This window comes from Lates calcarifer, linkage group LG5 (genome assembly GCF_001640805.2).
Source record: "Lates calcarifer isolate ASB-BC8 linkage group LG5, TLL_Latcal_v3, whole genome shotgun sequence".
NCBI lineage: Eukaryota > Metazoa > Chordata > Actinopteri > Centropomidae > Lates > Lates calcarifer.
In genome coordinates, this window is record NC_066837.1 from 11,474,945 (window position 1) to 11,487,524 (window position 12,580).

Below are 12,580 nucleotides of genomic sequence, written 5' to 3' on the forward strand. Positions count from 1 at the left end.
TTAACTGTGTTTTCACCTGTCCACGACGGAGGTGCACAACCCATGTCAGGGACGCCTCGGTCACGGAAACACAAACACACTCACGCGATAAAAACGACTGAAAATGGAAATCATTAAAAGTCATTAAACGAGAAGGCTAACACTAAGGCAAATACTAACGCTAGCCGCTAGCTAGTTCGCTCCTTAGCCTTACCTTCGCGCCGCAGGTGTGTTCAGCGTCCAGCCTCACTCGTGTTAGACAAAAAAAAGCAGTTCCAAAGATTGTTCCAGCGTTCAGGATTCTTTGGCGATTAACTTTTCTCACAGTACTGACAAACCGAAGGTGATGGCTCAAACGCTGGTTTAAATCTGTTTCCAACTTTCGTTTCTCCGCCTCTCTGCGCTCCTCCCGGATGTCATAGCCAATGACAACACACACAAGCCAACAGCGACAGAAAACGACAATTCTATTCCGCCTAGCAACCGCCTGTGATTGCTCATAAAACACATCCACAGGAAGGGGGGTGTTACACATTACACAGAGTTTGTGTACTGATTATGAACTTAAGCAGAGAGAATAGAGAGGAAATAAGTAATTCATAAAAAATTTCAGTCAAGCAATTAAGTAATTAAATTATATATTTAAGCATTAAGAAATGAAGTAATATAGCTATGAAATTAAGTAGTTAGTTTTGGCCAATCAATATAATTGAATAATTAAGTAATTGTTAAGTGAGTAACTGATCAATTAATATTTTATGCAATTAATGAATGTACTAATTACATATGTACCTACTTAAGATTTATAGTCAAATTCTTAATTGATCAGTCAATTAATTAATATTATAGTACAGTTCTATTCTTCACAGCTCCCAGTTACAATCACAGTGGGGTTCCTTGTTGCTCCAGGTCCTGGCACCACACAGGACTTGATCCTTTGGACTCTGCACCATGTCACCTCATGGTCTCTGACACGCTGCTCCACCAGTCCACTTCACATTTAGTTCATCACTCTGAGCACTTTTAAATCTTCACTTTAGTTGTTGGAATTTACTATTTAATTTACTACCCCTGCTAAGATTTGAACCTGCAAACTCTGAGTTACCAAGCAGGCATTTTACAATATGGCTGTAGTTATACTTAAATATAGAGCTTCAGCTACTTTGTTGTCTTACTTGATTTATTACAGCTCTACTATAAATCTTTATTTGTACAGGTAGTACAAAGTTGGCATTGTATATCCCAGCTTACACACGCATACTTTTAGAATCTTCTGGAGCCTTTAAGATGCTTGAAGCTGTTGTTATGACTTTGATAACGCTGCACTAACAGGATTATTTAGACATTTCAGTCGTCTTGGAGGTACTAAAGAGATTTTCTTACCTGACCTATTTTTTTTTTTCTTGTTTGGATTCTTGCAAGAGGACATGAAAGAATCCACCAGGAAAATAAATAATGCATCAAGCCTCTTCTGTTTGCTGAGCCAAGTCCCCACTGTGCCTTCTCCATGTAATGAAAAACAACAATCAGAGACGTGTAGTGAAGTCAAATTGCTGGTTAGAAAGATATCAAACGATTTTATCTTCAGTTCAGGTCAAAATTAACTTTGAAAAATGTGTTGTTTTTCTACCTGTGACATACTTTCTGTTTAAGTTAAAGGGTGTTTGTATGAATGAAAAGTTGTCAGGGCAATAACCATTTCTCCATCTTTATTTGAATAAATTACATTGACTTATCACATTTGTTTTTCTTTACATTGAGCATACAGTCTTAGAACCCAGTGCAAGAATAAAATAAAACAAAAAAACAGAAAACAAAACAATCCAAAGACAATCATGTGCAGCACAGAGAATCCCTCCTTTTCACATTGCTTCTGGATAATATACTGTATATATACATCTATACTGTATGTGTATACTTTTGTCACAGTTACAAAAATAAGATACGTTACTGTAGATGCGCGACTATACACACAAGGTGAAAACAAAACACAGAAAAGCTGTACAGTCCTCATTGAGGGCAAAGATACACACGATTGTTAAAAAACAGTGAAAGAGAAAAAGAGGGAAGGAACTGGATCACCTTTAAAAAAAAATAAATGCATGACCTCTTCAAACTGTACCGTTATTCTTACCCAGCCAACAAAGTAAACTGCCTGCCAAAGTTGTGCTTCCCTTAAAAAAAAAAAACTAAAACCAACAGTTAATATGGGTCATCGGTTGATTTTGCATCATTATTGTAATTCTACTGAATAATGAATTGGTCCTTTGATTAAAGAGACATCCATGTTTGTTTTAATGTTGAACACTGTCAGAGACAGTATATCATAAATACCTCAGCATCAGAGGTCCTCTGCAGCCCCATCCCTGTGCATTACATGTACAGTATGCAAACCCAAATACGCATCCCTCCCCCTAAAATACACGCACAACATTACTACGAGATGGGTGAAAAAACAGTGTTAACTGCTGCACAGGTTATTTTTGTAGAAGGGTTAATACATCGTCAACATTGCAGAGAATAAAACCTCAGGAGAAACGAGTGCACTGCAGCACCTCACTGAAACATGTAAAAACTGAGTGCTGGTCTGATTTTCAGATTATCAGTACATCAGTTAAAGAAGGGAAACAAATCCCACACAATACTGCATATATGCAAATAGCTGGTCAGGGAAAAATTAAACATCATGTAGAATATCTAACACTTTTTCTGAGGTCTGACATGACATGGAGAGGGAAACCCAGCAGCTGTTTGTCTGTATTATTGTGAAGAGATAGGGGCATTTAGTGTAGGTTGCATCATTTCAATGAATAAAACATTCCCACTGAGACAAAAAGAAATGATTTCTCATTCCACTCAGCCGTTTGTGCACTCCTTTGTCCTTGTTAGAAAGTATTTCAAAGAGTATTGTTGTTGGCTACGTCTATTTTTTTCTTAATCAATGGCTGACAGTTACAGCTACAGAATACTAATCGGACTAATAGGGATGCAGCAGAAAGAGCTACACCTTCAGCTCCACCAGAGAGAAACACCTGCTCCAGTGAGCAGTTAAATCCTATAAGTTATTATAATCACAATACATCGACCATTTTTCACACAAGTTGCTGATAAAATACACGTTGGAGGATTGAAACTTATGCACCATAGTTTTCTTACATCACTTCAGACAGTTTAAACTTTACAACTTGTGTTTTTGCAAATCATGTCATCACTTCACTAATCACTGGCTCAGATATGTAATGTCACATACTTAAGAATACAGTTCCACCCCCCTCCCCCCTCTGATTAAAATACCAAAGAACTAGAGATTACAGGCTTCACCCTGACAGGTTTACTGACACCTTGCTGTCAGTGTTGACTCAGGTTTTTGTCAGGAACTTTGGTATCTAAATCACATATGACCAATCATGCACACATGTTGATATATGTAAAAAAACATAAAAATACAATGAGTAGTCTTGGTCGTAAGTTATCGACTAGATGGATCTGTCTAAAAGTCTGAAGAGTTAAAATGTGAGGACATCCTTTGGACAGAAGTTTTAGAGCATGACAGGGACGTGGAAACGGCCCAGGCATGCCAAGAGACGACTACCGTTAAAAACAGAGGAATATTTCAAAACAAAATCAGCTCAACATATTTTTTTCTATAAGATAAAACGTTTAACACTTGAAACCATGCTTGACCTAGAGTCTCTAACAAACATGAAGCACGTGGACCAATTTTTTTTTTCCTAGTATGTGAGAGAAAAGCTTCTATCTACTGTTTCCACATAATACAGTGAATGAGAGAAAATGTGAATTTGCAAAGCTGTTCTGATAAACTCATGACGGACTGACAGCCAACTGAAACCGAGACAAAAGCCGGGACAGAAAATGGATAAAATGACTGTGGAAGCCTGAAGGTACCTCCTGGGATAAGGGGAAGCAACGACATCAATGCTAATTTTTCCTCATCGCACTTGCTTTAAATCATTTCCAATCTAATTCACATCTTTCTTTGTTATTGTGTTGTTGCCGTTTTGACTCCTTAAAAGCGGAGCGCAGGTGGTTAGTAGGAATGTTAAGGAAAAGGTTACTGGGAATACCGGTGGGGAAAAACTGGAGGCCAGGATTTGTTTTGCCACTGTTGCAGACACAGCTGGTAGTCGTGATGTCCTAGTGGGGAAGCGGCACCAGGATATCCACGTAATTGATGGGGAAGAAGCCGGAGTTGCCGTGCAGCATCCCCTCATACCAGTTTTCATCGATCTTATTGGTCAGGGTGATGATGTCGCCTTCCTTGAAGCCTAGCTCACCTTCGTTCTCAGGGTCGAAATCGTACAGTGCACGACAGCAGGGCTGGTCCATGGGTGCTGGAGAAAAGAGAAACGTTGGAGAGAAAAGGAGAGTTAGAAGAGAGGCTGGAAGAGGAGATATGATGCTGCATATAAATGAGAAGCATAATGATCACAACAAAAGCTTGTGAAAGGCTCACCTGGAGACCTGGCTGAAAGAGGGAAAGAAGAGGAGGAAGCAGAGAGGAGGAGACGAAGCAAAAGAGAGACACAAAACATGACCATCAGTGCAAAATTATAATCTGGCAGACAGAGCTTAAAGGAATAGTTCAGTATTAGGGAAATACGCATGAAACCATTGCATACATAGTTCTGGCTAGTCTGTTCCCAAAAATACTGTGTGAAAACAATTCCTGTCAAGCATCTTTCATCTTTGTGTCACTGTCAGAGACTGTTTTCAAAGTACTAGTTGGTGGTTTCTGTCCTTTGGCCACAGGGGGCAGCAATGAGTCCATTACAGCTTAGGACTCAACAATGAGACAAAGAAGAAACCACACAGGAAAAGTCAGGACAAGCAGCACAATGGGAAGTCTGCTCAAATGGTATTTTTCTCACTGATGACTGTTTGATCTGTTCAAATTCAGTATTTGATGGGGATGGTTTCAGGCACCAAGAGACTCCAGGAAGTTATTGCTCCAGGGCAAGAAATAGTCCAACAAATTACTGCATAAAAATAATGAACAAGTGTGTTTTAGAGCTGCTGGTAGGCAGATTATGTTGCCTTTGGGCAGAGCCAAGCTAGCCTTGTCACAGCGCTTCTGGTATTTATGCTAAGCTAACTGGCTGTAGCTTCATATTAAGTACCCAAACATTAAAATGGTATCAGTCTTCTTATCCAAGTCCAAGTGAAAAAGTGAATTTCCCTCAATATCAGACTATTCCTTTACCATTAAGAGAAAGATGAGAAATTAGATTTTAAACAAAAGAGAAACCAGGGGTTAGACAGAAGCAGAACAGCAGAAGAGCTGCTCTTCAAACAAACAAACAAAAAACCTTTTCCACAAAAGTCCATTTAAAGAAAGATAAAAATAAGAGTGATAGAGAGAGTTTACATCTCTTCCTAAGTCACTCTTGCTCACCTGGAGATCTTGCTGCAAAGGGGAAAGGAGAAAACACAGGTGAAAAAGGAGACTTTTAGCAATAATATTTTTCCAGAGATAAATGATGAAATGATGGATAAGTACAGTCGGCGCAGCAATAAAGAAGTCAATAGACAAAAAAAAAAAAAAAAATCAAGAGGAAACACAAGTCGGACAACAGATTGAAAGAAAGGCTGAGAGGCAGACGGACAAAGAAACAGGAGGATAAGACTGATCAGAAGATTGACAAGAGAACAAAACAGAAACAACAAATGCTCGTCCGCTGGTGAGATTGTCATTGACAGTTCTTTAAACAGTGAGCAGACGGCACTTGTTTTTCTGCTGTTTGAATCATTTTCAGCACTTTTCTTATAACAAAGAGACAAACAGAAAGAGAGATGGACAAAAAAAGAAAGAAAGATGAAGTGATGGAAGAGATATTGTTGTATCTCTCTGGGATTCACTTTGTCTCACCTGGAGACCTTGCTGCAAAGAGGAAACACGAACCAACACGAGGGAGGGGGAAAGGAAACGGCAGAAGTGGGTTTAAGTTTAAAATGGAAATGATGAGACGTTGCTGAAGAAATTAAGTGATGACCATACAGACACATATTGACACAAGTTTGACCTGGCTCACCTGGAGACCTCGCCCCTACAAGAATAAACAAAAATCATAAGAGAAAGAGAAAAGTGCAGAGTTGTATTTATTGGTTCTGGATTGGTGGATATTCTGTTCAGTACAGGTAAGAACTGAAATGTTGGGAAAAGAGCTGGGAAAAGAAAGATAAAATTAGCACACACAATAAATGTACCATAAATTCTTAAATATCTTCTCCTTTGATCAGGAAAACACCATGCTTTTATCTGAGAGAGGTTAGGGCTAACTTATACTTCCTTCCACTAGAGGGCAGCTCAGAGTCAGAAGTTTCGGAAAATAGCAAATATGGTGTTGGTGGAAGTTTTAATAATGTACCTCTCAGGTGAAGTAACATCATCCATCCATTATCTATACTGCTGACCCTTAAGGGTTGTGGGGACCTGAGGTGAGGTAGCAACATCCTATAGAATTTTTTAATTTCTTCGTTGTGTGCTGTGGCTGTGTCTCGCTTTAATTATTGGCTACACTGCTTCTCTACTATTGTGAAACATATGCAGTAAATGTTGTGTTTCAGTAGCTTGATATCAAGAAAAAGTGAAAGTGAAAATGTATAATTTACTCTAACATTACCATACAATGCATTCTAAAGTGTCTGTTTTTTCTTTGGCCGTATCGACCAGCATCAGTATCGGCTTCTATTTGAGAATTTATGGCAAAAAATGAAAAACACAGAGAGGGTTGTTGAAGGAAAGAAAAACACGAATTAGTAGAAACGAGTCCAGAAACTGTCCTTTACTACAAATTCCACTGTTCTGTCTTTACAACCTGAATTAGAGACCAAAGAGCGTATACAGAACCAGGACTATTTTCTGGACAGGTTTTTGAACAGTGAGGTTTATATTCTGCGTCTCACCTGGAGAACGAGCACTGTGGATCCCTCCATTGTGGTTCTCACTGATAGAGAAGTCCAGAGATGTACGTGGTTTAGGAACAAAGTCTTTCCTTGGTTTGTTAGCAGTGTCCCTTATCCTGCAGAGTGGAGCACACAGAATTCATCAATACACAAACAGTAGGAGATCAACATTAAACACATTCTTTTCCTTTGGTCATAGTTGGTAAATATCAGTTCAAACATGACTGAAATCCTACAGAAGTACATCCAAGGACACATGTTTAAACAAAAAGACCCAGTGGAGGAGAAAAGTACTGACCGTTCATCGATCTTACTGGAGAGCTGTGTGAGGATCTCAGCAGCCCGGCTGTGGTACTCCACCTGAGCGTGGACCAACGCAGAGAGCTGGCTCACCTGTTCAATCTGTTTACACACAGAGGAAGCACAGAATATACTACAGACCAACAGCTCTCGTTGAATAATGGACAGAAAAGTGTTTTGCAGAACATTATGATGAAATTTCATCAAGGTGTCCCTGAAATAGTGCATTCATGGGAACAGGATGGACAGGATGGATGTAGAGACAGATTAATACTTACATCACTCTCCAGCAGGTTGAACATGCTCTGCTCAGCGATCTCCTTGGAGTCGTCAAACTTCTCAAGTGCTTGTTTGATCTCGTCGTCTGTCACTTTGCCCTGACGTTTCTTCTTATAATCAAAGTCCAGACGACGACCCTCCATTTTCTTCAGGTGATGCTGCAAAACAAGGTCCAACAGTAAATCTGAATCTACAGAGACTTAGATTATTAGTTTTTCCTGTTCCCTGTTGTCTGGACTCATACCTGAATCTCCCTGAGGTCTTTTTCATGGAGGTTCTGCAGTGGATCAATGAAGTTCTGCTTGACCTCCATGTCCAGAGCATCCTTCACCTCTGCTAACTCACGCATGGCTTCACCAGCATCAATCAGAGCAAGGCCTGAAAACAAAGACATGTAGACAGTAAAACACATGTACAACATACATTTCAGAAAAGGTTGTTCTTCAGCAGAGTAACAGTCTCATTAGATTCTACAGCAGATTCTAAAGACAGGGTTTTTTTTCTCTTTAAACAACATTTTATTGCCTTCACTTGTGAATAACAAAGGAAACTTTGGGTGTCTTGTCTGAAAAATAGGCTCATGCATTTTTCATAACACTGTTACTGCGTCCTTGAGGGAATAAAATTATGCCACTTTGTTCTTGTGAAGCTGATATAAAAAGTTGTTTTTTTGTGAGAAGCTTTAATGTGCTGCAGCTCACCAAAGTTGGACTCCTCTCCGAGCTCCCTGCCAAACCTCTGCATGGACTCTCCCAGGATGGCCTCGGTCTGTGTGTAGCCCGGTCCCTTCTCCTGGCCCCGGATACGTGACATGGAGTTCATCATGCTCATCTTGGCTCTGGTGGCTGTCAAGACAAACACCTCTGGGCTCAGTGTTTGACCGTGTCTTACATTTGTAGTCAAGACAACAAAATGCCAGAGGCACCAAAGTGAACCTTGTTAAAATGCCTGACTGTAATTTGTTGTTTGCAGTTAATTTGGAGGTTATTTCATGAGAGGAAGGTGGTGAGTTTCATTCTCTATAACCAGGTCTTACAGTGATTACATGGCCTCTTGAAGCAGAAATTGTGAGAGAAAATTCACATTTTACTATAATGGAAAATGCAGCGATTTTAAAGACCGATAAGGCTCCAGGATAAACTGTTATTAGTCAGATAAATAACATCAAAGGATAGAGATAAAATTCAACACACATTAACAAAATAAAAAGCAAAAAGGGGGTCTTGAAGAGATAAAAAATACTAAATAAAACCACCACATTCACATTCTGGGATCATGCACAGAGCTCTGGTTTATGTCACCTGGGTTTGGCTGCAGATACTCAGTGGTCTTGGTCATGATGTCCAGCACTGCCCGAGCCGTGATGTCCACCCTCTGTAAACCACAAATTAGAAATACAATTACCACCTCACAGTTGTTTGCACTGGGGTCTTGGATTTCAAAATTCACTTCACGCCTGATAAGGATTGAACTTGCATCCTCAGAACCTCCCAGCAGGCCTCTAACAGCCTGAGCTTCTGGACCAAAGACACACGGTCATTTATAAATATTAATGATACTCAGATATTTTTTGCAGCCAAAACATGTTTTGTGTGGTCATGGCAACCTTGACCTTTGACCTCCAAAATTCAATCGATTCATCCTTGAGTCCAAGTGAACATTTTTGCCAAATTTCAAGAAATTCCCTCAACCTGTCACTGAGATACCTCATTCATTAGAATGGGACGTATGGATAAACCAGAGGCATCATAACACATGGAAGGACACAGAAATAACAGTCAACAAAAAGAAGCTGGATAGCTAACAGAAATAGGTGATGTCTCACAGACTGTGGGAGAGGATGAGAGGATTGTAACAGCAACAAAACAGTTGATGGATCTTTAAACTAGTGATCAGATTAAAAAAAAAAAGATTAAAAAATTGTTGGCTTTGTTCTGATGGTGAGAGAAAGACACAGAGAGCTGAGAGCCAGCATCATGTCTGTGTTCTGGTTTGGATGATGAGGCTCAGCAGCTTCCAGCAGCCTGACTTTGTACACCACATTACAACCACTAAATAAAGACTCAAGTGATCTCGTGTTAACATACGGTGATGCTGCTCTCACATGCACATACATGTAGTTATTACTGCTCATATATGGAAGAGAACAGGCAGCATGTTATTCAGGGTTTGGATGTTTTCAGACAGTAACATGTCTGTTAGATACCAGAGTCATTAAAAGTCTGGATAAATGAACTAAAACTGTCAAATAACTTCTCTGAATGGGTTCAATAACACTGGTAGACCTCAATAGCAGTTTTCAGACATGACAGCAGTGATGGTCAGTGTAATACTTCAGGATGTTCCTGCACAGATCTGCTGGGATCTCACAATATTTCTGATGGATTGTCTAATAATAAATAAAAACTAATAAAACTGAAAAAAGACTTGCCTTTTCCATCTCAGTGAAGTCCTCATCGAGCTTCGTTCCTTCTGCTCCTCCGACTTTCTCACTCACTTTCTGCAGAACAAACAAGATGAAATAAAACATGTTAAAGTTTTTAGTTTCAATCAGCTCGGCAAAACTGAGCTGCAGCTGCTGTAAATATTACATGTTGTAAATCCAGTTCAACAGTTCTCAGTAAATTAATTTCATTATTGAAATGACCCAAAAAATTACCTCAGCTGCTGAAAAAAGGCTGATTGGCGACAGATACAACAAACAAAAGATTCCTCACATCAACATTTCTAAGATTCCTCTCAGTCTGTTTTTGTAAAAGACAAAATGGAGATGTCTACAATATGCTTGGTACTTATTTGTTTGGCTGATAAATCAATAAGATGAAAAAAAATACAGTTGAAATACAGTACAATCAAGTAACATGTATGTTACAATAAGAGAGTGGTTGTGAAGTGTGAACCAGTATATACTATATCTGTGACATGACCTGGTCACAACCTGCTCTCTCACAGATATCAACATCAGGAGTGTATCAGTGATAATGATCTTTAACGGAATAAATAGTCATTATTGTGTTACTAACAGGAGACACGTGTCTCTTTTGACACCTGAACATTTTGTACAGCAACAGCTCTCAGCTTTTTTAGCCCGAGAGTCACTGTTCACTAACACTGCTGGAGACAAACGCAGCAGCAGAGAGGACGATAAACCATCGGACACAGAGGAAGAGATGAAGTATGGGCAGCAACAAGCTGCAAGCGTTGGCTCTTATAGCTGCAGACATGGCACAGATCCATGTGCACGGACATACACACAGGAATAACTCCTCTGGGCTCCCGTCCCCTCTCACCCTGTCTGCTGATCATATTTCCAGCCCTGCCCACCATCCAGCTCCGGCTCTGTGATGTAACCAGACGCCTGGTGGGTTGGGGGGGGGCAGCATCCTGACACAACGAGGCCAGAGCCGGCCCTCAGAGGAACGACTGAGGGAGGCAAAAAAAAAAAAAAAAAAAGCTTTCAGGGAACATCACAGTGCGTGACTAAAGAAACCGTGAAAGCTAAGGTCAGGGGATGAAGCTTTTCCTCGAGTAACGGACAGAAAAATCACACTGTACACGTTCTTCTTGGACAGGATGAGTAGATGGTACAGTTATGGTGAGTCGCTGTTGTAGTAGGGGAAGGAATGAGTGATTCTAAGAGTAGTTTGAATAAAGTGAGTAAAATTGTGATGTGATTTTTCCAGGGGTGAAACACAGAGGGGTGATCTGTGACAGAGAGAGCAGCAGGGTTTAGAAGACTAAGCCTGTGACAGCAGTTTATGCAGTGTAAGACTTTCTGAGGATTGGTGCTCTATGACTCATCGTAGCAAAGTGTCTCCTGATCCCAGCTGTGAAATGGCTCTATATTCTGACAGCCACGCAAAACACCACACATACGGTGGAAGTCTGGCAGCGAGCCACGTTTCCTGTCATTAGCTTCACCTACACATCACTACAATTTCTTCAAATCCTCCCTGAGCTTGTTGCCATGGAGACAGGTGTCTGCCAGCGCCCTGCTTATCAGGTATACGTCTGTAACTTGCTGTTTTTTTTCTCCCTCTCTCTACTTTTCTCCTGTGTCGTGTCCTTTTTTTTCTCTTTCTCTCCCTCCTGTCAGAGCTGACGATCAAAGACTAACGAGGATACAAACGTCCCAGAAGCTTCGTCACCACCTGGGAGACGATGATGATCTGAGCCGTTCACAGGGAGAAGCGGACGGATGTAAAAAAAACATAACCTAATGTATATAGACTGAGTCCACGGCTGGTGACTGCATGGGAGTCACGTACTGTACAGTGACACTTCTGCTGTTCATCCAGGCCATCTAATCACACACTGTACTGTTTTACACCTGGGATACATAATGAGTGCAGTTACATGGAACTACTACCTGGTTTCACATGTACACACAGTATAACAGATGGTACAGGCCTCTTTGTTCAGATAGAAACTGGCATTTACTCTAAAAAAACAGCTTCAACATCACTGAGACAAAACAGAACAATTGCTTTTATGCTTTTAGGCCATATACATGTGAGGATGACAGCAGGTTTATTTAGATTAATCTTAAACATGAACTGACACGAAGGTTGACATGAGGCTTGAACTAGAATTAAAAAGGTGCCAATAATCTAAATTAGCAGTCTGTGTACAGTAACATGCACCTGCAGGATGTGCAGGCAAACACTGATTAATCTGAGGGTTTAAATGGCTCTTTTTGTACCGTATAATTTGTACAAATTAGGGACACAACAATTATTTCTCATTATCGATTGATCTGACAATTATCTTCTACAATAATTGATTAATCGTTTGGTCTGTGAAAGCCCAGAGTCATCAATCTGTTCATTTTACCTGAACAACACTCTAAACCCTCTAAAGATATTCAGTGTATGATCACATACGGCAAAGAGAAGCAACAAATACTCATAACTGAGGCTGACTGTTTTTGTTTGCATGTGCTGGTGCTTAGGATTTCCAAAGAGAAAACCAGCTGTACTTTGAATTTTGAAGACTACTGTGTCAGGAACAGAGAGCTGGTCCTGGCTGATGCAGACAGTCTTCACAGCTCTAAATTCAACCATATCTTCCTTGTGTGTGAGTGGCCCACATCCACAAT

General features: G+C 40.2%; 1 protein-coding gene across 7 annotated transcripts in view; it reads right to left on the bottom strand.

Annotated features, from left to right (window-relative positions):
* Positions 1-1,671: 1,671 nt before the first annotated feature.
* sh3gl2a (SH3 domain containing GRB2 like 2a, endophilin A1) overlaps positions 1,672-12,580 on the bottom strand; it is a 50,720-nt gene continuing 39,811 nt past the window's right edge. For 2 of the 7 annotated variants that reach the window (XM_051070580.1, XM_051070578.1), the window contains exons 2-9: positions 9,914-9,982; positions 8,784-8,856; positions 8,184-8,327; positions 7,727-7,860; positions 7,482-7,640; positions 7,202-7,305; positions 6,904-7,019; positions 1,672-4,331 (exon numbers count right to left, since the gene is read on the bottom strand). In XM_051070580.1, the coding sequence (XP_050926537.1) occupies positions 4,135-4,331; positions 6,904-7,019; positions 7,202-7,305; positions 7,482-7,640; positions 7,727-7,860; positions 8,184-8,327; positions 8,784-8,856; positions 9,914-9,922 (936 nt within the window). In that variant the 5' untranslated portion in view covers positions 9,923-9,982 and the 3' untranslated portion in view covers positions 1,672-4,134. Of the gene's footprint in view, positions 4,332-4,453; positions 5,405-5,540; positions 6,045-6,903; positions 7,020-7,201; positions 7,306-7,481; positions 7,641-7,726; positions 7,861-8,183; positions 8,328-8,783; positions 8,857-9,913; positions 9,983-12,580 lie in introns of those variants that run through there. The other 5 variants (XM_051070584.1, XM_051070583.1, XM_051070582.1 and 2 more) reach the window with 5 other exon arrangements.